At 45.4% G+C, this 25062-nt stretch overlaps 1 protein-coding gene across 1 annotated transcript in view; it reads right to left on the bottom strand.

Annotated features, from left to right (window-relative positions):
- The window catches only part of LOC144668888 (voltage-dependent P/Q-type calcium channel subunit alpha-1A-like), a 741147-nt gene that overhangs the window by 275388 nt on the left and 440697 nt on the right, over nt 1-25062 (bottom strand). The window contains exon 9 of the mRNA XM_078531346.1: nt 12623-12726. Coding sequence (XP_078387472.1) covers nt 12623-12726 — 104 coding nt within the window. The remainder of the gene's footprint in view (nt 1-12622; nt 12727-25062) is intronic.

Genomic DNA, 25062 nt, shown 5'->3' with positions numbered 1-25062 from the left:
GGGTTGTGGGTTCATGTCCCACTCCTGGAAACCAAGAACTGTGATTGTACTCGAAAAGAGTTGCAATCTGTGACTGTTGGTAACTCAAAAGAGTTTCCACCAGAACCATGACTCCAGACTTCACCACCTTTTTGATCCAGACACATATGCAAGAGATAAATGTCAAAGGAGAAGTGACAATAGCTGCCGTTCCTTCATTCTCGCTTGGTCAATGTCTTGGAATTCCCTACTTGACAGAGTTGTGGGAGCATCAACACTACAAGGACTACATAGTCCACCTTTTCAGGGCCATATGGTCTTCACAGGACTGTCCACGTCCCAAGGACAAATACAATAAAAAAGTTGCCTCTTGAACCACTTTGTTCTATTATATTCCTGTCCTTCCTTGGTAAACTATTCGGAAATTCTAACAGCCTTTCAGCTGACTTACTATTTCACCTCCAACTTCCATTTTTTTAACTTTGTTCTACTATGGTATTTAAATCTTTCTTTACAGTCAGCAGTTGGCTTGGTATAAGTTTGTGAATACATTTTGTACTCGTAAAAACTTCATTAAGGAATGGGAGAGCTCATTGAAAGACAGTCATAGCCCCTTGGTCTGGGGCTAAGAGGTCAGGGTGAGAGATTAAATGTAGTCATGGTTTGTGGACCTCATTGTCAGGTGAGAGATTAAAGGCAGTCCTGGGGCTTTATGGACCTAATTGTCAGGGTGAGAGATTAAAGACAGTTATGGGGCTTTGTGGAACTCATAGTCAGGGTGAGAGATTAAATGCAGTCATGGTTTGTGGACCCCACTGTCAAGTGAGAGATTAAAGGCAGTCCTGGAGCTTTGTGGAACTCACAGTCAGGGTGAGAGATTAAATGCAGTCATGGTTTGTGGACCTCACTGTCAAGTGAGAGATTAAAGGCAGTCCTGGAGCTTTATGGACCTCATTGTCAGGGTGAGAGATTAAAGACAGTCATGGGGCTTTGTGGACCTCATTGTCAGAGTGAGAGATTAAAGACAGTCCTGGAGCTTTGTGGAACTCATAGTCAGGGTGAGAGATTAAATGCAGTCATGATTTGTGGACCTCACTGTCAAGTGAGAGATTAAAGGCAGTCTTGGAGCTTTGTGGAACTAATAGTCAAGGTGAGAGATTAAAAGTAGTCCCAGGGCTTTGTTGACCTCACTGTCAGAGTGAGAGATTAAAGACAGTCCTGGGGCTTTGGGGAACTCATAGCCAGGGTGAGAGATTAAATGCAGTCATGGTTTGTGGACCTCATTGTCAGGTGAGAGATTAAAGACAGTCATGGGGCATTGTGGTCCATGCTACAGCACTATGCATGACATGCATGTCACAGTCCTGCTCCGGGGAGAGGCAAGGCCTGTGTGCTCAGTTGGGATAAGGCACAGCTTGGTGTGCAGGATGTGGTCATGATCTTACGTTCGGTGGCCATGGAGTTGCCTGGTTTGGTAATGGGCTGCAGATCGGATGGTCACAGTTAGGGGAAGCATCTGCAGCCTGTAAATGAGGAAAATATACTAAAGAGGGGGTATCTGAAAGTTGCCTGGGGGCGGGGTAGGGTTGCCTCTGTATGTGACTGAGATGGGGAGGGGTGAGATCCACATGGGGCATGGGAGCATTAACAGTGATAGATTCAAGGGGGAGGGCTGGAACGTCCACCATAATTACAATGGGATCCAGGGTTACTGGTGGAGGCTGGAGAATAATTGGAGAGCTCTACCTGCACATGTGAGGTTCCAGGATGATTGGAGGGACTCAAACACTGACAGGAGGAGGGTCAAAGCTGGTCTAAAAACAAAAATGCCGCACCACCATCTTGAAAGCCCAAAGTTGTCGCATTTGAAATCAAAACTGGAAAAGATTCTGCACAGGAGGAGTCTGAGGCAGTGTGAGAGGACCCCATGGCTGGATGAAGGGGCCCTTTCAGGGGGCACCTTCAAACTGCTTAGAGTTACAACATTGATATAGAGTCAGAGCTGAGAGAAAAGAAGAAGACTACCTTGGGAAGGTGCAATTGGTGTCATTGCCTTTTGGTACACTTTAACAAGAGACTGCAGGGGTCATTGACTTCACAGTACAGTTGCTCCATTTGAGCTTTAACAGAGAGGTATGTGAGAATGGAAAATCCAAGCAACCATTAAGGAAGCACAGCTGCTGCATATCTGCCAGATCATCAATGAAAGTGTCTAATGTGCTTTCTCCAATTGGCATGGATAACAGGCCAAAGGGCACCCAGTCATTGCTGAAGTGCAAGTTGAGCTTGATCAGCATGCCAGATCATAGACTGCAAGAGTGCATTTGGTAAGATGGAACATTTCATGAATGTGTCCAAACTTCTTCCAACCTCTGTGGAATTGAGATGTCAAGTATTAGGGTGTGGCACCTTGATCTGTGAGTGTGCGCCTCAGCTGCAAGTCTGTATCAGTGAAAAGCTAGTGGCGCAGATGCAGCTCTAGGGCATGACATTGGTTTCTGTTTGTGAATGTAAGATCATTTGCCCCGTATTCATTAATCTGTTGCATCTATCAGTCCACAGGGAGGAGGAGCATTGAATAATGGAGCTTGTGCTCAATGTTGTCTTCTTGATGGCAGTGATCCAACTGAGGAAGAGCAGAAGGGACTGGCACTGCCTGGGGCAGCTTCGAGAGGAGGGCTGGCCTGCGGTCCATGGTCCAGGGGAGCTCCAGCAATACCCAGAGGATGAGGAGGTTAGAGTCATCCCACAGAGATGATTCACACGACCAAGGGTCTACCGAAGAAGACTTTCCTATCTGGGGTGAGTGAAAGACAATGCTGAGCACATCTGCACTTGTAAAGGATGTGGTGGATCATATCTGCCACATTCTGCGGGAGGATCTAATGCCCCATGGACTGGAAGGACATTCCCTGCCAGTGCCCCTGTCATGCTCAATTTTTTTGCCTGTGGATTGTTCCAGGGATCCATAGGGGACCTATGCAGCATCTCACAGTCCTCAGCACATAATTGTATCAAGGAGGTGACAGATGCCCCCTACAGTAAGGCTCATCATTATGTGAAGTTCACACTCGATGAAGCTAGCCAGGCTGCTAGCTTTCTGGGTTTTCAGATATCTCAGGCTTCCCTTTAGTACAGGATGCAATCGATTGCACACGTGTGGTTTTAAGAGTTCCATGGCAGCAGCCCCTGATGTTCATTAACAGGAAAGGGTTCCACTAACTGAATGTTCAACTGGTGTGTGATCATCAGAAGCACATCACGCACATTTGTGCCAGGTACCCAGGGAATTCCCATGACTCATGCTTCCTGGGTCACTCCCAAGTCCCTCACATATTCAAAGGGCCTTGGTGATTACAGGGCTGGCTGCTTGGGGATAAGGGGTACCCGCTCAAACAATGGCTCATGACACCCCTGCATCATCCTCTGAGTGCCTTGGAGGAGAGATCCAACGCAAGGCATAGGTCAACATGATCCATCATCAAGCAGACTATTGGTATCCTGAAGATGCGCTTCCGATGTTTGAACAGCTCAGGTGGAGCTTTGCAGTACTCTCCACAGAGTGGTGTCCCGCATAATCATAGTCTGTTGCATGCTTCACAACCTGACGCTTCAAAGGGGGCATCCCTTGCCAGAGGGAGACATGGAGGAGGCTGACAGCTCCTCGGACGATGAAGAGCAGGAAGGGCAGGAACTTGAATTGGGAGATGTGGGTCAGCTTCCATGTGAGGATGCCATCAAAGAAGCGCAACGTGGAAGATGTGCCCATGCCACACTGATAGCCACAAGATTTCAGGAGGAATAAGGTGCAGGCAATGGGACACAGCCACATTCCTTCTGTCCTTTACTGCCATACAGTGCACTGAAAGGCCTTCGGACTTACACCTTCAACCCTCCTGATTCACCAGGCCCTAATCTTTGGAACGATCAGCAGCAAACCCTGTGTCCAGGCACTCTGGGAAATGAAAGTCAGCACAACAGCACAAAAAGTGCATCAAAGGACTTGATGCAGGTGTCACCACCTCAACGGGAAACATTTAGCGGACACTAAGATGCATGCATGGTTGAACAGACCATCTTGGCTGCAGGTCTTCTGCTTTGGCACTACCAATAAAGGCAGCCTTGTCATTTGGAGAGACAATTACAGCTAACCCTCCAAGGCTACTGAGCATGCCTAACTCCATGCTGTCTTGTGAAGAGTAGAGGTTACTAATGCATTTTGCAGACACTTCCAGTAAAGAGTTTGACGCATCTCCCTGACATAACACAAGGGTAGAGTAACTATCACTTATGTTGAGTCAGCCACACTTCACATGAGTGGGAAGCTCACAAAAGGAGGCAATCACCATGGGAGCATGGCTCACCCTTACAATAAAGAAGGAACATAGATGCATATGCACAACTCTTTCGAATGACGAGACCATTCTCATGAACAGCAAATATATTTATAAAGATGCATGATACAAACAGTGATTGAACATCTGTGACCCAGGAGTGATACCAAGTTTCCCTAATTTTTCTAACCCTACCCTACATTGAGGTACATCCCCGACACCAGCAGCAAAGGTGGAGGCAGCCTGCTGACAGCTACACCCTGTTGTCTGTGATGACTTTGGCAGCTGTCCTCTAGAGGGCCGAGACTTGGAGGGCATCAGCCTGCTTTGGGTCTCCTGCTGAGGGGCAGATGCATCCTTCTTGGCCTGTACAGCTGGAGGTAATGGGGTCACAGCAGAGCAGATTGGGATCAGCTGGACAGTCTGGAGTCACCTGGATGGATGGCCCCAGGTCTCCAGCTGCTGGTTCTCCCCCTTGGGTGCCTCAGGGCCCCTGTTTTACTCCCCGAAGGGGATCTCACAAATGCCTAAAGTGATGAAGTGCAGGTCCAAGTGCAAATTCAGCAGAACCTACTGGACCGAGGTCTCCAAGGCTGCCGCTGCCCTTCACATGGAGACCTCAAGGCGCTCAAATGTTGGAGCCACAACATCAGACAGAATGTGGAGGACTCCTCCATCCTTTGCTCTAGTCTGTTGACTGCCTCTAGCAACTCTATCTGATTTTCTGCTGCCTGTCATTGCATCTCCAGCATGTTTGAGATGGCCGTTTCCAAAGGCTCATCATCAGACTCAGACTCAACAGGTGCCTGACCTCCAGCAGTCCTCCGAGTGCCAGAGACCTGGGTTGTCACTGCCTCTGACTGCTGTGGACACGTGACATGTGAGATGTTCCCCAGAATGTGACCCTGAGGCTAACCTAGATTTATAACCCACCAAGGTGTGTGTCTCTGCGCTGGTGGATGGTGCAGGTGCACACAGTGATGGGTCTTCTTTAAATGGATCCTCATCATCCTCCTCTGAGGTGGGCTGGGAGCTGGGGCTTATGTTGGCTCTGCTGGTCTGTCTGGACCTGCTGCTGCCTTTAAGAGAGAGAAGATAGATTTAGTTCATGAATAGGCTGAATACAACATTGCATGTCACTCACTGTGAATGTCAGGATGTGATCAACTCATGGAGGGCTCATATGTGCTGGCTTGCTGGGATAGGTTGATCTCGCCTTCATCACAGGAGCAATCTCTGTCCTCCCCTGCCAACTCAATGGCATCCTCCTCAAATTTGGAGAGCTTCTGTATGTTGGCCATCCCTCCTCCAGTCTAGGATCTCTCCCTCTTGTTGTGGGCAAGCTTAGCCTGTATGAAGACTAATGGATGGAATGTGATGAGAAGAGATGGAAGAGAGGTTGGGAAGCATGCATGCTTGCTGTGTGTGCTGAGCCCTCCCCAGTAAGGGCAGAGGATGAAGATTGTGCAGCATAATAGATGAGATGCTGGTGATGTTAAAGTGTCTGTGAGACAATCAGTGTTAATGTGTCCCCCACTAATATTGTGTGAGATTCTTGAGCAGTGCAGCCCTTTGTACGCATTATACCAATATAAGAGTGTGAGATTGAAGTGTGCTGAAGGTTTACGTACCTGGCGTAGAGGATGAGATCATGCATCCCTTTCCTATAGCGTTTCATGGGCGGGTGCCTGACAAGCTAACCTCCCTTGCAACCACCTCCCAGGCCGGCCATGTGATTCAGAGAGCTACTCGCTGATGCATAATTAATTAGCTTCCAAGTGTGAAATCAGGTGCGAGTTCCCAGCACACCGCCCAGCGGGAAACACACTGCGAAACCTGCCCACCATCACAGCAAAACCTACAGCTTTATTCGAAGTTTCACATCACCCAGTGCCCCAGATTTGAAGAATTTCAATGAATTGGTGGACCTCGTGAAGGGACACTTTCAACCCAGGCCCTCAGTCACGATGTGGAGGTTCAAGTTTAATTTGCAAAATAGAGCCCCAGGTGAGACAATTGCATGCTACGTGGCAAATTTGAAGCAGCTAATGGAACATTATGAGTTCGGTACAAATCTGAACAACATGCTCAGAGAGTTCTGTTGAAGGGTCGTGAGGACTCGAAACGTCAACTCTTTTCTTTTTCGCTGATGCTGCCAGACCTGCTGAATTTTTCCAGGTAATTTTGTTTTTGTTTTGGATTTCCAGCATCAGCAGTAGTTTTTTGTTTTTATGCTCAGAGATTGTTTAGTGTGTGGTGTGAAAGAGGACACTATTCAGAAAAGATTATTGTCCGAAATGAATCTGGATTTCAAGGAGGCATTAGAGATAGCGCTGGCCATGGAAACGCTGTAAGAGGTTCACAAGCAAGACAGGGTGTGCAAAATGGCGCATCCTCCACATCGGGCGGGAAACTGTAGCCAAAAGTGGCGCGAGAAAACAAGACTCTGCCGAGAAGCGGGAAACAGCCCCCACTAGCTGAAGAATAAAGAAAAATAACTTAGCAGCAAAATCAAAGAATAATTTTAATAGAGGTGGAAACAATCAATCAGTCTTTTAACGATTGGCAGTTTAAAAAAAATCAAATGCTACTATTGTCACAGTAATGGACATATGACAAGACAGTACAAGGAAATATTCAAGCAGGCTTGCAAACAAAAGAAGAAGCCCAATGAAATCTACAATGTAGAAGAGCCTGAAACAACAAATTCTGACATTTACACGTTTAATCTGAAAGTTGGAAAGACAGAGCTGATATTTGTCACAGTGAAAGTAAATGGCAAACTGTTAAAACGGAAGTAGACACGGGAGCTTCCACTACTGTATTTGGGAACATACTTTCAGACATTCGAATTATGGCGAACATCAATTAAGCTTGGAACAAACAACTGCCAAGCTAAAAACGTATACAGGTGAAGACACTCAAGTAAAAGGCATAAGCAGAGTAACTGTCCATTATGGAAGCCAATCTGAAAAGCTACCAGTGTTGGTATTGACAGGCTGAGTACCAAGCCATCTAGGACGAAATTGGCTAAGGAAAATCAACCTTGATTGGCCACTGAACTTCCAAAAGGAAGCAGGAAGCATTCCTGTTTTGAAAAAAAGAGTGTTTAAGGACTAAACAACCTGAAGAAATGCAGACTGTGTTAAGCCAAAACCTGGAAGAACAGCAGAAGAAACTCGAAGAGACCCTGCTTGATGACAGAGTTCGAGACAAGGTGAGCAGCCTTCACAGGGAAAAAGAAAACCTGTTGAAAGACCTTCACACACTACAAGATTCTCTCAGATCAAAGCTTGTACCTCTGGAAAAGTATGACGAGAAACAGAAAGAATTCAGCACTTCTCCGAACAAACTGAAGAATCAGTTGGCAGAGAAGACACAACAATGTTCAATTTTCCAGGAGGCAGCAAAAAAATACAAAAAAGAGACGGAAGAGCTGAAGAATCAGCTAAATGAAGCCAAAGAGACTTTGGAAGCAAAAATTGCAGAATTTTCCAGGAGACAGATGATGAAATTTTGGGAGACTCAGTCACTGAGCTCAGACAAGTTGAGCTTGCATCTGAGAGAAGACTGGCCAATGGTGAAGTCAAAAAGAAGGCCGGGATTAAAGTCTGTGCTAGAAAAAGGAAAGCACGTAGAAAGATACAAAAATACTAGTAGGGCCTTAATTCTGGCAGCATACGAATACACTTTCATACATAGGCCTGGCATTCAAATTGCAAACGCCGATGCACTTAGTCGTTTGCCTTTACAAGGAAATGATGAGCACCTCCCAGTTTCACTGGAACTTGTTTTACTGTTAAATTTTGTAGGTTCCTCGCCGGTATGTGCTTGACAGATCAGAGACTGGACAAGTCGGAACCCAGTCCTATTTCAGGTACGAGAACAAGTGCTACATGGTTAGTTCCAGGAGCCAGTATCTAATTAAACGAACCCATACTTCAACAGAAGACATGAAATAACCAGTCAGGATGGCATCCTATTATATGGTGTACAAGTGATAGTTCCTCCAAAGGGAAGTGAGCCACTTTTAGTTGAACTACGCAGTACCCATCCAGGAATTTCCTGAATGAAGACCAGAGCCTGCAGCTATCTAAGGCGGCCAGGGCTGGATAGTGAAATAGAGAGTTTGGTAAAGCACTGTGTGTAATGTCAGCAGCTGCAAAGGTTGCCAGTGACAGCTCCATTAGACCCGTGGGAGTGGCCAGGTAGACCCTGGGTGCGGTTACCCATTGGGCCTTTCCTGGGAACAATATTTCTGCTCAATGTCGATGTTCATTCAAAATGGTTGAACGTGTATGAGGTGAAGTCACCAACGTCGGGTGCTACAATTGAGAATCTATATCTGTGTTTTGCCATTCACGGCCTACCAGAAGTAGTCATTTCAGATAACGGCATGGCATTTATGAGTGTTGAGTTTCAACGATTTATCAGCCTCAATGGTATCACTCAATAAAGACTGCACCGTAACACCCTTCTTCAAACGGACTGGCCGAAAGGGCAATTCAAACATTCAAAGCAGGCATGTAAAAGCTAACTGATGATTCCTTGGCAACCAAGCTAGCACGCTTTCTTTTTCATTACAGAACTACCCCTCACACAACAACAGGTGCCACACCAGCAGAGTTATTGTTGAAACACCGTCTCAGGACGAGATTAAGTTTAATAATGCCAAATTTAGAGCGGAAGGTGGAAAGGAGTCAGGGAAGCCACAAAACTAGATATGACTGGCATAGTTGCGAGAGGGTATTTACTGTGGGAGAGTTGGTATACGTGATAAACATCGGGGAAGGACCAAGGTGGTTACTGGGTGAAATAAGTGCCGTGACTGGACCTCTATCTCACCACGTGGAGGTGGAAGGCCAGATCATCTGTAAACATGTGGACCATTTAAGGAAGAGAGAAACAAATCATCAAGATATGGTTCCACCAGTGACCAGGACCGGGTCTGCTTTTCCTGTTGAAAATGCTCAACCCAACACTGACTTGGCTGGTGTTCTTGTAAGAGTTGAGGATACAGAACTGCAAGTGCCCACCAAAGCACCTGATGTTCGGGCAACTCCAGAAAACGAGGTAACTGACAAAGAATCTGAAGTTGTGGAGCTGCGACGTTCCACATGTACCAGGAAACCACCTGAAAGGCTTTGTAAATTTCTTACCCAGTATAAATATTATGTTGTCTTAAAAAATATCTGCTTATAAATATAATATGTATAGCTGAGTTAAAGGGGGAGGAATGTAGTAATTATGGTTTTATTTAGTGTGTAATGAAGAATAATACTTGTTAGGGAAGATCACATGATCTGTAGTAACCAATAGGAGAATAGCGTGGGCAACCTCCGCAGTCAATGTAGAGATAGAGTTGGAGTTGAAAGCACACATGCAGTTGCTGCTGAATATATTGTAAATAAATTTAATGTTTCCACTCAAGAAGTGTCTGCAGATCAGCTCTATTACAAGTAGACAACTTGGCCACCCTACAACAGTCTCCAAATTAGAAAATTCCACCCAAGAGTGTTGAAATTTGCCTCAGAATTGGGATACGGGGGGCATTTTCAGATGGCAACCTGTAACTGGTGGAATGCTACAGGGATTAGTGCTGGGGCCACAATTATTTACAATATATATTAATGACTTGGATGAGGGAAATGAATGTACTATTGCCAAGTTTGCAGATGACACAAATATAGGCAGAAGGCAAGTGGTGAGGATGACACAAAGGGCTGAATTTTACACTTAACGGGGGGGCCCGACCGATTCGGCGACGGGCAGGCAGCCGATTGCCACCGCCGAAATGGGCCGCACAGCCATTTTGCGCGGGCGGGCCAATTAAGGCCCGCCCAGCAGGGTTGCGACTCACGTGTACATCGGGAAAATTAAATCGGCGGCGGGCATGTTCAGACCGCCGGTTCCAATGGGGAACCGGCAGTCTGTATAAAGAGTGGCCAGGCAGCCTCCTTTGGGCTGTTCTCCATGGCCAGTCATAGGGCAGCACAAGATTTGAGGGCAGAGGAGGAGGAGAAGGGGGGCAGGCTGCAGGATGAGGGCTACTGTGACCCTCAGTTCTCAGATGCCTGCCTTGCTGTCCTCCTCGAAGAGGTGTCCAACCATCGGGATATCTTGTTTCCGGAGGATGATAGGAGGAGGGCCCCCCATGTCACGAGGCAGGCGTGGCGGGAGGTGGCGGAGGCTGTAAGCTCCCATGATGCTGTGCGGCGCACTGGAACGCAGTGCCGCAAGCACTTCAATGATTTGTTGCACTCTGGAAGGATAGACAGATTTTTAATCAGTAAGGGAATTGAGGGTTATGAGGAAAAGGCAGGAAAGTGGAGCTGAGGATTATCAGATCAGCCATGATCTCACTGAATGGCAGAGCAGACTTGATGGGCCAAATGGCCTACTTCTGCTCCTACATCTTATGATCAACAATCCTGAGGTATGAAAGGGGAAAAAAAACAGCCAAGATTCTCATTCTTGCTCACGTTTTGTTGACCCCTGTCAAGAATTCTGTTTGTGTCAACACTGGGCGAAGTTTGAATGGATTCAGTTGTAAGCCCACAATGATTCAAAACCCTATTAACCTTCACTGCCCAGGTTATGTATGCAGAATGTAGTTTAGGCCATGTCTGATTAATGAAGCTGTACCCATGCAAGAGTTAGTGTTTAAAATGAGTGGTTAGGGATAATGGGGAAGTGAAGAAGTTTCTAAAGGTCCTTTAACATAGCACTGCTTGCAATTTCGCTTACATTTCTAAGTGGTTTTACATTGATAGCATGCTGACAATACCGAGTTCGCAGTGATCCTGCCGAACAATGGAAAAGAACTGATGAGACTTGTCAAAAATTGACATCAGGGACCCAAATCTGGAGGTCAGGAGCTCAGAAATAAGCAGTTACTCTTTATTAGTTCAAGGGATGTGGGCGTCGCTGGCTAGGCCAGAATTTATTGCCCATCCTAATTGCTCTTGAGAAGGTGGTGGTGAGCTGCCTTCTTGAAGCTCTGCTGTCCATGTGGTGTAGGTACACCCACAGTGCTGTTAGAGTGGGAGCTCTCTATTGCCTTTCCAACCAGTTCTAAAATCACCAGCAGAAATTAAGCAGGAGAGGCTGTATCCGGAGGTTGCTCATCGCCACTTGAAGCCTCAACACCAACATATAAATATATTTTAATGTCAACTCAAGCTGTTTCATTCAATATGAGTTCCATTTATTTTACTGTCTTCCAGCACTCAACATTTTCAAACATGATTAAATTTATTCAGACAAGCCACTGGAGGAAACAACTGTCTCTTTGATGGATCAGAGAAACACCTTTGTTTTAAAATGGTTAAAAAAAATAAACTAAAGGGGCAGCGGAATCTCCTTTTCAAATACTTCCTAAAATGTTCTGCAGATACCCTAAAACTTGGGATTGGCCTCCTTGGAAACCAAGCCTGCCTGTGGTCCATAATTATACCCACCAACTTTTTCCCCCCTTGGTTTTGACCCCTTCTAAGAAGGTGCTGACTCTTGTTTGGGTGCTCCATACTACAACCAGTGTGACACTTAATTTTTCTACACCAGCAGTGCTCGTGGCCTTTTCAAGTTATATTGCTTATTTGGCGGTCTGATGTTACCAATATGGTGGGGGTGCTCAAAATCAACTTAAGACCAGAGAGACAGTTTTTGAGCAAATAATTCAAAACAAATTCTACAGAATTTATACAAAAAGCAACAGCAAACAGAACAGTGTTTGCTGTAAAGAGGTCTGATGTATTTCTTAAAACTGCAGTGTTACAATACTGAAGTTCAGACCCATGAAGTGGAGATGAAAGTAGAGAATGCAGCTTCCATCCTATTACACACAGTCCCAGATTCAGGTTATCATGATCAGACTGGCAGAAGGGGACTATGGCATTTCCCTAGGGAAATTATGGGGAGTGTTGGGTGTAGGTAAAGGGGTGGGGGTGGTGAGGGATGAAAGGAAGAGAGACAGAATTCTTGTGGCAAATGATATTCCCCTGTGAACCTCCTAACAGACAGTTACAGTGGGAAAGCTATGGTGGCTTTCTTTTACCCTCATACCATCTGATCACCAAACTGTTAAACCCATGCAGATCAAAAACGATAAGGAAAAACAATGCCACAACATGAAATTATCATAATTCACCAAACTATCTCATTGACCAAAGTTTTCTGCCCTGTAACGCCACATGGCAAATGGGAAGAGCTTACTTTCATTAAATGGTGCATCTTACAATGATCTAGGTATTAAAGTCAGAGAGCTAAATCTTTCAAAATAAAATACAGATAGACCAAGAACTACTTACCCTGACAGGACACCAAGGACAAGATTCAGCATAAAAAAGGAGCCAATTATGATGAGGGGGATAAAATACAGCCAGTTCCAGGTGTTCCCTAAGGCATCATTGCTCTGAAAGGAAAAAATGAAGAATTAAATTAGCTGCCAGTTTGTATTAGCACAGGAACCACATTCCCACTGTTCTCCTGCCTCCTTCTGGTGTCAGGGTTCAGAAGTTCTCCTCTCTCAGCTCTGTGGATGTTTTTATAAATATGCACATTCTTCTTTCTCTAAGAGGAGGGAAAGAAGGGGAGAGAAAGTGAGGATGAGAGGGTTACCCCAACCTTATTCTCTGCCACATCCTTCCTCAATGTTTCTATTGCCCAGGCATCCGCGTTTTTACCAGAGTTGATCTCACCTTAAAAAATAAAATTATGAAGGTGTCTGATAGTCTAGATAGATAGAAAATATTTCCACTTGTAGGGGAGACCAAAACTAGGAGTCACAAATATAATAGATATAAATAGTCACTAATAAATCCAATAAGGAATTCAGGAGAAACTTCTTCACCCAAAAAGTGGTTAGAATGTGCAACTCTGTTTTGTAAGGAGTAGTTGAGGTAAATAGGATAATAGCATAGATGCATTTAAGGGGAAAGTAGATAAACACGAGGAAGAAAAGAATAGAATGTGTTATGATGTGGCAGGTGATGTGTGCCAGGTGGACCAAAGCCACAAAGGAAACTTGGCCACGTTGTCACAACGGTTTTGCAATTTGTATTTATCACAACAAGACTTATGCACTGAATTCAGAAGGATTGAGTCCACTAAGACCTATAGAGATTTTAAAATTAAGTTAAAACATTTGTTAACAAATGGAAAAAAGAAACAAACACACACAAGATTACAGTTACACGGTTGCTTAGTCTTAAAAGTTAGTCTTAACACAAAATTCTTAATTAAACAGGCTCCCAACTACACATCCACTTTAAGGCAACAGTCCAAAATAGATTTGAAATTACAAAATTAACCCAACAAGTTTACCACAGCACCCACTCAACAGTGGAATTCCAAAGGCTTGTAACACAACTTTAGTTGGACTGCTTCATACAGTGTACCTATCGATCTCACATGGCTACACCCCCTACATAGCCTTCCACCCTTCTTTATATATGTTTTCTCTCTCTTCAATCTGTAAATTCCATTGTTCAACAGATCTTTGGAAATTTACCTTTCTCATAATATAGGGATCTTTCATGTTGTCAATATGGCTTCTTTCCTTTTTGGAAAAATAAACATAATAACCTTGCCCTACTTATCTTGTTAGTTATAAACATCCTACCATCCCTTTGAAGCCCTATCACCTTTCCACTTACCTTAAAATGCAAATTTCCTTCACACCTTATCTGTGGAATCCTCATCCTAGTTTACTCATTAGCATTTCAAATGCCTTTTCACATCTAATTTCTTTTGATAATTTCAACCTTGCAGTCTATCTGACTCTAATTTAATTAAATCAGCCACACAGACAACGATAAACCCACAATAATATTCTAGTTTTGTGACAAAGGATATGCTGATAGTGTTAGATGGAGATGGTTGAGAGGAGGACATGGATCAGTTGGGGTGAATAGTGTTTTTCTGTGCTGTAAGGTCTCGATAATTTTATATAAGACATAAGGGGAACTGGAACAAATTGAAGAATATTTGCTGCAGCTCAGGTACCAACTAATGGGGAAATTGTTAATGGGAGTGTTGTTTAAAATCCCAGTCCCACCATCCTGGCCACTTATAAAATAAAAGAGGAACAAATGATTCTATTTTAATTTTAAAAACTTTTTATTCCTTTCCCCCAACTTTTTGTGCCCATCTTCTTCAGGTGGTGATTCTCGCCGGAGTACAGTTTACAAGCTTTGTATTTGTAGCATTATGCCCACCTAGCTATTTTTCTTATATAATTCTAAATAGTGAGTGTCATTAGGCTACATTACCATGGGGACATCACAGCCAAACTTGTTGCTGTTTTCAGTGGACACCACCACATATGCACTTCCCAGCAGCTTTCATGCCCCAACTGTTGTCTGAGCCAAGATCAGGATACGAAGATAGGGCCGTCCAGGTCTCTATTTCTCAGTATTAGAGCAGCTTGATCACCTTATGAACTGTGGCCATATCTGTCCATGTCATTTATTTAAATGTTTTTATTTTAAAACTTAGCATGAATACTTAGCACCATTGGGAAAATCATTTGCGTTCATAAGCCCAACAATGTGAGGAAAGGAGACATAAGAATACAATCAGTTGATCTGTATGCCTTGGTCCATCTGCCTTACAAAGGTCAAGAGCAATCCCATGCCACTTATCCATTTTTCTATCTGTTGATAAGTTTTACGATCCTAGCTGAGGTTACCCTGGACAAGCCTGATCCCAGAGTGGAACCCAGCTTGGTAGATCATAACTTTTATTTGTTTGTTTAGATATGTGGAGAGTAGCTACTGAACAGAGGCACAGAGGTCAGCTGATAAAATTTTAGCAAAAGAATAAAACATTTATTCAACAAGAAAAGGTGAACTATATTACAATACTCCTTCATCCACAACTATGCCTTTACAGATGTATACAGATTTGTAAGGATACCACAAGTTACAAAAGCTATCATAAACTCTAATGTACACAGTAAGTACACAGTCCATGTAAATCTATTGCACCCTGTGGTCAGACACACCACACTCTGAAGTCAAGTGGCAGATGCCACCGCAACCAGATACTATGGATCTCTCCTTAACTCCCCCCAGACGCTTGTCACAACCTGAACCAACCAGTCTCAATGAATTCTGTTCTTCACACGAGGGTTTCCAATCTCCACTCTCCAAGACCTCACCTTGGAATCTTCTTCCAAGCCGACGCTTTCCCTTGGACACCCTCCGCAAGGGTTCACCCCCAGGGCTTTAAACTCTCCTTCTGATGTTCCTCTTCCCTGGATCACCACATGCACATCACAAACTGTCTTCCACACACTCTGTCTCTCTGACTAGGTTGTCAACAGTACACCACTGCTTCACGTGCCCATAGCAAAGAGTTACAGGCCTTCAGTTGCCTCTTTGGACCTCTTGCTGCTTACAAACTGTTCTTGCTTTAAATCTGCTTTCTACAGCTTTTGTATCTTTAAATCTGAAGCTTGGAGCCTTTCTCTCTGCCACTCACTCTTAACTTCACTTAACAGGACCTTTTCCCAGGTTCCTGTCCTTCCTTTGAATAGAAGGTCTTCTTTGGACTTTCCCCTCTTCCACTCCCCTGGTTTTTTTGGGGTTTTTCTTTAACTTGGGACTGGCTATCTATTCCTTTTGCTCCAGTCTCTCCTGGCAGCAACTTTCAGAATCAACTGCACTCAAACAGCTTCCAAAACAACTGCTGTTTCGCTTCTTCTGTGTGTGTGTCTGTGGAAGGGACCTGCCTCTCTGGGCCCCTGTTGCTAGGCAACAGTCCAATCCTTCTACCCTTGTATGTTTACCTTCTCTTTAGGGGTCATAAAACTCCTAATTAGAAATGCAAGTATCTTTTTAAAGTGAAACTAAAACTCCATTTGATCTTTCTTAACACAGACACAGAAATACAAATCAAACTTAAACTTTAAAGCTAAAACTCATTCCTAACACCTACAAATACCAAGCTAACTTACTTAAACTATCTCTATTTCCTAACCCTAAGCTTACAATGGTTGAAAGACTAAAGGCAGTAGCCAAGGAGTGCAGTAAGAAAAGAAAGGAAAGACATAGAGAGTGATTCAATCTACACGTGATGGAATGACTTCACCCAGACACTGACCACAAACTCCTTTGTGAATTATATTTTGGAGTAGATTGTGACTGAAACTTTCCTGTTATTGCATTACTAGTGTTTCACTTAAGAAATCCAAACTGCCTGCAGCTCTTGATTGTAGTTAGCTGACAAAGCAAGCTGCCTTGGAAGGGACCAAGTACATCAGCTATAAATAAAACATTGCAATTCCCCCCACATCAAAGAAAATTCCTTCTATTGAGACTGTCAGTTGAGTTCTGTAGGTCTATGGTGTCTAGGATCTGGATTCGATTTGAATTCCAGGAGCTAAGAGATCAGCAACTAGGGCAGCAGTCAGAGCACTTGAACTGGCCACTGCACCACACTTCAATTGATTTCACACTGGAACTTTATAGGTAACAAATAAAGATAATTCTGTTTTCATCAGACAGTGCTAGATTCAAGCCTAAGCCATTTTTGTTACATATAGGTGGTCTTCTTCAAAATAGTGCCACGGGATCCTCTAGGTCCACCTTGGAGGGCAAGTGAAGCCTTGGTTTAATATTGGATCTGAAAGATGGCACCTCCAAAATTGCAGCACAGTCCCTCAACACTGGGAGTGTCAGTCAAGTAGAACTTCTAAATTAGAAGTGAGTGTGCTACCAACTGAGCAAAGGATGAAGGAAAAGAGATGGATGAGATCAATAATTGATTGTGTTGAAAGTTATCAAGAAGTTAAGGAAGATGAAAAGAGTTATTGCACTGTGGTTACAGTCATACCGAATATCATTTATGTCCCAGTACCATGGAAACCAGACTGATGGGATTCAAACAGACAATTATGGGAGAACATGAGCAGGTCCATGACCTGTTATTGCTGCTCTACAACCAGGTAATCCCCCTCTTATAGTGTCTTTGCAATAGTATAGTCAAGGAACCTATTATGCAGGGAATTCTGGACCCAAACCTACATTTGGCATGACATGCCAGAATCTCAGCATTCCAGTGATTAGTATTTGGATGTTTTGGCTCACTTAGGAATCATCCTAAGTTCAGAATCTTACCCAGCTAAATAAAAAAAAACAGCTTCATAGAGTACATCAACCTCTGTATTGTTTGATAAGTGATATCACAGAGATGACTAAATAGAAAACACAGAGATTGACTCTATAACTACACACCACACACCAAGGTCTCTGTGCAATTATACAAAGTCTCACAGATAAAGCCTCCAAGGAACTACACATGATAACAATACAGTGCTTCAAACCCCTGTGAGATAATAATATTGCAGCTCCTGAAATATCTACCAAACTGGCAACCATATACATTAGGTTTTACTCAGTAATGCAAAGGCATTTCAAGTGATGTCTGGAATGGTTTGTTCCATAACAACTTGAAAAAGACAAAGGCTGATAGAGACAGCAGGTGGAATCATCCCAGATATGCACTAAGTGTGGTAGCGAGCATGAAAAACAATATTTTACCCGCTGGCCGCAATGGCGGATTTTTGCACTGTATCGTCTCCTTCCTGATGTGTCCCGCCGCATTAATAATGCATTCACGGGAAACATGATGGATCTCTGACAGGCAGCTTGGATTTGCCTACCCCGCCATATCCTCAGCACTTCCTCGCTCCAGGTGCCATATTTAAAGCATGCCAGAGCAAGACTACTACATGTCTACAGACCAGGTCTACTCCAGGCGACAGATGGCCCCGAAAGCAAAGGTAAAGGCAGCGCTCAGATTTAGTGATGCCTTTCCGGGGCACTTGCTGGATACAGTGGAAGGCCGCCACAAACTCCTCTACCTCTGCTCTGGCCGCAGGTGGTCCACCAAAGTCATCAATCTGGCCTGGGGGCAGTGGCAGCGACAGTCAGCTCCAGTGGAGCACAGGCGAGGTCAGCCATCCATGCAGGAAGAGGATGAATGCTCTCAACTGTTCTGCCAGGGTAAGTCAACCACCTCATCATTCTCAACCCACACACCCCCAAACCCATCACACATCCACAGGAATCTGACACCTCAAGGGACAACATCACTAACTCTCACACATACCCTCACATCTTCATCAGGCTTATATCATCTGGAGCTCACGTCCTCATCCCATCGATGGCTCCGCTCACCACAAACATTCCACACAGTGGCATGCATCCTGCTCATACTCTCTCCATCTCTTTTCATGTAGGAGAAGCTGGCTCACAATAGAAAGGAGAGGTCCCAGGCTGGGGGAAGAGTGGCCCACATTAGGCCCCTCACTCACTTTGAGGAGTGTGCTATCGTGCTGACTGATGAGGACGTGGACCTGCGGCGACGATGAAGTCGGCGGCGAATGCCCACATGAGGATCCTGCACAGCATCATCCATCTCTCAACGCAACTGTGAGTGCTCTCTTTCTTGTTTTTGACTCTGCTGCCATGCACTAATTTGGTTCACATGGAGCTCTACCAAGCAACTCAGCCAGCCAGTCCCTCATCTCCATCCACATCCTCACCTTCAGCCAAGAGGACACCTCCTCCATTGAAGAGCTGGAAATAAGCAGCCTGTAAGATCCATCACATCGCTTACTCACACCCTCCACCAGCAGAGAGATACGCACTTTGGTGGGACCTAGATCTAGAGCACGCTCAGTCCACAATCTGGTGGTCACCACACGGACAAGTGTCTGTAGCAGGGGGAGGCAGGTTCAGCCGAGCTCCCCAGCACTCAGAGGACTGCTGGGGAAGAGGCATCTGTGAGGTCCGAGTCAGATGATGAACCTCTAGATTTGGCCTTCCAACTCATCGTGGAATCAGCATAAGGCAGGGGAAAATCATGCAGAGCTGCTGGAAGCCCGTAACAGTGTGCCACACGAGTTGGAGAAGTGCGTCTGCCTGCTCTCTGATGAAGTGGCGCATGGAGGTCTCCATGGGAAGATGGCAGATGCCATGGAGACCCTGGTCCAGCAGAACACGAAGATGTGCGGTAGCCATGGTGAGTTCCTGCAGTGACAATGTGAGAAAGAAACGGGGTACCTCGACGTCCCTCCTTCCCCTCAAGGAGTCAGGCTGGATCCTTGGGCACCCGGAGGGATGAGGAGGAGCGGCAGCTGGACACCCCTGGGTCATCCACTCAGGAATCCCAGAGGCTGTCCGCTCCTTCTAAGTCCCCTTTGCCTGTGGCCTCCCCAACCTTGACCTCTGTCACCACAGGGGAAGCAGCTGGCCTATAGGAGGACAGCCAAAGCAAGTCGGGGCCCTCAAGGCCTTGGCTCTTCAAAGGACGCACGCCGAAGTCATCAGAAGTAACAGGGTCACCCATTGCACAGGCTGTCTCCACCCCTGCTCCGAATGTCAGGGCAGCCCCTAGAAGTAGTAGTGGCCTAGAAAAGTTAAGAAATTCTGATCACAAGCAGTTGCATGGACGTACACACTTTGCCACTTTACAATCTGCAAACATATTCACTTTCACTGAATAATATGCAATGTTGTCTTTCAGCTTCATTGACAAGCTTCGTGAGACCTCCCTCTGCATTCCCCCCCCCAACCCAACTAGCAGTTCAGCTGCATGCTGCCGGCCCACAAGTGATTCTGGAGGGAGAAGTCTGTGTGTGGCAGAGCCTTTCGGTGCCTCATGCAGGCACTCTCCTATACATGCGGAACCTTCATCCGTCACACTCATCACTGTCCCGGGCATTTTCAATGTTGCCTACTGGGCTTCTCTTTCACTTGTCCATCTGAGCTGACCTGCATCTCCGCCCATCCACTGACTATACTCCCATGCAACACCTGTCCCCATCCAACACGAAGCTCCGCTCACTTTCAATTTGCACAGCATGATAGTCACTAAGTTTTAATTAGCTCCCCTATTCTTTCCACTGCCCCAGTCACCCATGTGCTTTCCCCCATCACAGTCCACTCCCCTGGCATCACCTTCCACCTCCCTACCGTTACTTTACAGCCCGAACCCTTGTCATTCCAGGATGTCCAGGTGAGCGTGCACATTCCCTACCTTCCTGAAAATCCCACCCCAACTTCCCTGACCTCCTCCTTCCCATCCCCAGGGTCCGTGTTTGTTTCCATGTCCCCCACCAACCACCCTCGCCGTCCCTTCTACTGATACTGACACACCAGCACCTTCTCACCCTACTGGCTCACTCTCCCCTCTCTCATTCTCATCACTCCCAACTCCAAACCTTACCCCAACCCGACACCTTTGCCCCCCCCCCGATAATCTCACACCTGCTGCCACCTGCACCCCCCCCGCCACCACCACCACCCCACTTCCAATCTCACCAGCCCCAGTACACCTTCCTCTCCCACTCACACCTAGACCATCCTCTCCCTGCCTCCCATCTTCGCCGATCATATGTACCAGCCCATGGCGAAGTCTGTGAAGTTCCAAAGCAGGTCCAAAGCATCAACGGAGAGGTGGTGGCATAGTGGTATTGTCACTGGACTGGTATTCCAAGAAACTCAGGGTAATGCTCTGGGGACCTGGGTTTGAATCCCACCACGGCAGATGGTGAAATTTGAATTCAATAAAAATCTGAAATTAAAAGTTTAATGATGAAGTTTAAAAATTTAATGTGTTTCACCAATATCCTTTAGGGAAGGAAATCTGCCATCCTTACCTGGCCAACATGTGATTCCAGGCCCATAGAAATGTGGTTGACTCTTAAATGCCCTCTGAACAAGGGCAATTAGGGATGAGCAATAAATGCTGGCCTGGCCAGCAACGTCCAACAAATAAATTTTTTAAATTGGAAAATGGAAGAAGGCGAAGCCTCAGCGAAGTCGAAGCTGCTGTGTGGAGACCTCCCACCTTCCATGTGCATGAAGATCCACCCAGCATGAGATGCACATGTTCCTCCAGGGTCCGGTAGCTGTAAGGCTCCAGCATCTTCCTCTCCTCGGATGCTCGCGATCTGAGCAAGGCCTTAAAGGCTTCTGCACGTCATGCTTGTCCAGACATGTTCTGAGCTGGCGTAATGGTAAATCGAACGTGGGGGATCCGATTCCAGCCAGGCCTTACTTTGTATCCCATTAGTGGGATGTAAATCGGGTTCATGTCGGTCTCCAGCAGGATTCATGGGACACCGTCAGATGATCCTGCTGTGATTTCACACTGGCGTAATACCAATTTCTGCACCTCCCGCCGAATTCCCCCTGCCCACCATGATGCCCGTCACCAAATGGAACAGAAAATTCCAGTCAGCGTGTACCGTGATGTTACAACCTACCAAGAGAGAGAACATGGAAGGAAGAGAGAGAGGGGAAGGAAAAGGAGAGAATTAAGAGAAATGGAGATAAAGAGTGGGAGAAAAACAGAGAATGAGACAGGCACTGGGCAAGATGGAGGAATGAAAAAATAAATATGAGGAAAAAGAAGGAAAGAAGAGAGAGAAACGGGAGCAGAGAGAAAAAATAAGATAATATCAGAAAAGGGGGAGAGAATGAAAGTTAGGGGAAGACCACAAGAAAGATTATGTATTCTATTAATTTAAAAACTGTACAATTATTTTTTCCAACAAAAAAAAACCAAAGCAAGACTTAGCTTTGTAACAGAGCAATTAGACCCAGCTTCCCAAAAGTAGACACTCTCCCAACCTGTCCTATACAACAATAACTTGCATTTAAATGTTGCCTTTAACATTTAAGAACAACTTCCCAAGGTACTTGATAGAATTGCAGGGAAAAAATAAAGGCCAAGCCAAAGAAGGAGACATTAGAAGAGGTGAACAAAAGCTTGGTGAAAGGGATGTGTTTTTCCAGGAGGAGATGGGATTAAGGAAGGAATTCCAATGAGTTTGACCAAGGCAGCAGAAGGCATGGCCACCCATGGTGGGGACAAAGATAAGAAAAATTGCATATCAAGCCAGATTTGGAGGAATGGACAGGTCACCAGTGAGTTTCTATAACTTTGGAGGTGGTTACACAGATAGTGAGAGGCTGTGAATGTATTTATACATGAGAATTTGCTTCAGAAACTGCTCCTTAGTGAAGTTCATGGAGGAGAAGTGCTCTCTGAAGACTCACTGTGGACTTCTGCATAGTATCTTGACTCTTGTCCCATCTGTTCCTGCTTTCCCAAATCTTCCTTGCTGCTCCCCCTCATCATCTGGCTCCGAGATGGCTCTACCAGGCCGCCCCTGGCTGCCAAAAACAGCACAGCACCAGAAAAGTCTTCTTCTCAGCAGTCAGAATTAAGTTTCACCCAACCATGGTCACATCTCCCCCAACAATTACATCCTGGAGTTAACCAGTAGCCTCAAATATCAACCAGTAACTAAACTGTATGTACTGAACGAGACTTTTAAATAGCATGGTGAAGGGCCCTTCCTGCCTGTTAGTGCCATATTCCTAATCAAAATTTATCACAGGTAAGCCAGACGCTGAAATAGCCCAATATCCGAAGGGTTTCGACAACAAGCCGAGGATCTGGTTTAATATTTTGACCAGCCATCTTAGTAGTCCTGGGATATTCCCTAGACACCTAGAGATCAGCCCAATCCAATATGGCAGACAGCGTAATCCTCTGGAAGCCCCCAGCATCACAGATCCCAGCATCATAGATCCCAGTCATCAGCCACTTCGATTCACTCCACGTGATATCAAGAAATGGCTGAACGGCACAGGATACCGCAAAGACTATGGGCCCTGACTATATTCCGGTAACAGTACTGAAGACTTGTGCTCCAGAACTTGCTGCGCCCCTAAACAAGCTGTTCCAGTACAGCTACAACACTGGCATCTACCCAGCAATGTGGAAAATTGCCCAAGTATGCCCTGTATACAAAAATCAGGACAAATCCAACCTGGCCAATTACTGCTCCATCAGTTTACTCTCGATCATCAGTATAGTGATGGAATGGGTCATCAACAAGGCTAACAAATGGCACTTGCTTAGAGGCACAATTTGGGTTCTGCCAGCGTCAGTCAGCTTCTGACCTCATTACAGCTTTGGTTCAAACTGAACTCCAGAGGTGAAGCAAGAGTCACTGCCCTTGACATCAAGGCAGTATTTGACCAAGTGTGGCATCAAGGAGCCCGAGCAAAACTGGAGTCAATGGGAATCAGAGGGAAAACTCTCCAATGGTTATGGTTGTGGTTGTTGGAGGTCAATCATCTCAGTTCCAGGACATCACTTCAGGAGTTCCTCGGGGTAGTGTCCTAGGCCCAACCATCCTCAGCTGCTTATCAATGACCCTCCTTCCATCAGAAGGTCAGAAGTGGGGATGTTCACCGATGATTGCATAATGTTCAGCCACCATTTGTGACTCCTCAGATACTGAAACAGTCCATGTTCAAATGCAGCAGGACAATATCCAGGTTTGGGCTGACAAGTGGCAAGTAACATTCGCACCACACAAGTGCCAGGCAATGACCATCTCCAACAATAGAGAATCTAACCATCGCCCCATGATATTCAATGGCATTACCATTGCTGAATCCCCCACTATCAATATCCTGGAGGGGTTACCATTGACCAGAAACTGAACTGGACTAGCCATATAAATACTGTGGCTACAAGAGCAGGTCAGATGCTAGGAATCCTATGACAAGTAACTCACCTCCTGATTCCCTAAAGCCTATCCACCATCTACAAGGCACAAGTCAGGAGTGTGATGTCAGGAGTGTGATGGAATACTCTCCACTTGCCTGGATGATTGCAGCTCGAACAACACTCAAAAAGCTTGTCACCATCCAGGACAAAGCAGCCAGCTTGATTGGCACCCCTTCTACAAACATTCACTCCCTCCACCACCGATAAACAATGGCACAGTGTGTATCATCTACAAGGTGCACTGCAGAAACTTACCAAGGCTCCTTAGGCAACAACTTCCAAACCCATGACCATTACCATCTTGAAGGACAAGGGCAGCAGATACATGGGAACACCAACATCTAAAGTTCCCTTCCAAGCCACTCACCATCCTGACTTGGAAATATATTGCCATTCCTTCACTGTCTCTGGGTTAACATCCTGGAACTCCCTCCCTAACAGCACTGTAGGTACCTACACCACAGGGACTGCAGCAGTTCAAGAAGGCAGCTCACCACCACCTTCTCAAGGGCAATTTGGGATGGGCAAAAAATGCTGCCTGTATCCCATAAATGAAAAAAATAGAGAGTGCAAGTGGCGAGGTCAGTTGGACCTATTCTATTTCTCTTTGCATTCTAGAGAACACTATCAATTATTGTTGACCTATATAAGCTTTGCTTTAAAACAAGGCTTAGTTTGCTAGAATGAGAACTCACCACTAACTGATGTTAAGTGTATTACTGAAACATCAAGAGTTTTATGAGGTAGATCAGAAGAGAATACTTTTTGAACAAATATGTGTGTTCCCACTCTTTTTAGGTTTCTTTAGGCATGTGAAGTTGGGCAGAAGCTGCCCTGAGGGTGACAATCCCTCCAATTTCTTCTCACTCCCTTCCTGTGAGGTGTTGTCAAGCCTCAAATTTACCAGAAAAGCTGTGCATGTCACTGGAGTGGGGGAGGCAGTGGTATAGTCACTGGACTAGTACCCCAGAGACCCAGAGTAGTGCTCTGAGGACCTGAGTTCAAATCCCACCATGGCAGATAGTGAAATTTGAGTTCAATCAAAAAAAAGAAAATCTGGAATTAAAAGTCTTATGATGACCATGAAACCATTGCTGATAGTCATAAAAATCTATCTGGTTCACTAATGTTCCTTAGGGAAGGAAAT

The sequence above is a fragment of the Cetorhinus maximus genome, chromosome 28 (assembly GCF_964194155.1).
Source record: "Cetorhinus maximus chromosome 28, sCetMax3.hap1.1, whole genome shotgun sequence".
NCBI lineage: Eukaryota > Metazoa > Chordata > Chondrichthyes > Lamniformes > Cetorhinidae > Cetorhinus > Cetorhinus maximus.
Note: the sequence above shows the minus strand (reverse complement) of the source record. Positions and strands in the feature narration are given on the sequence as shown.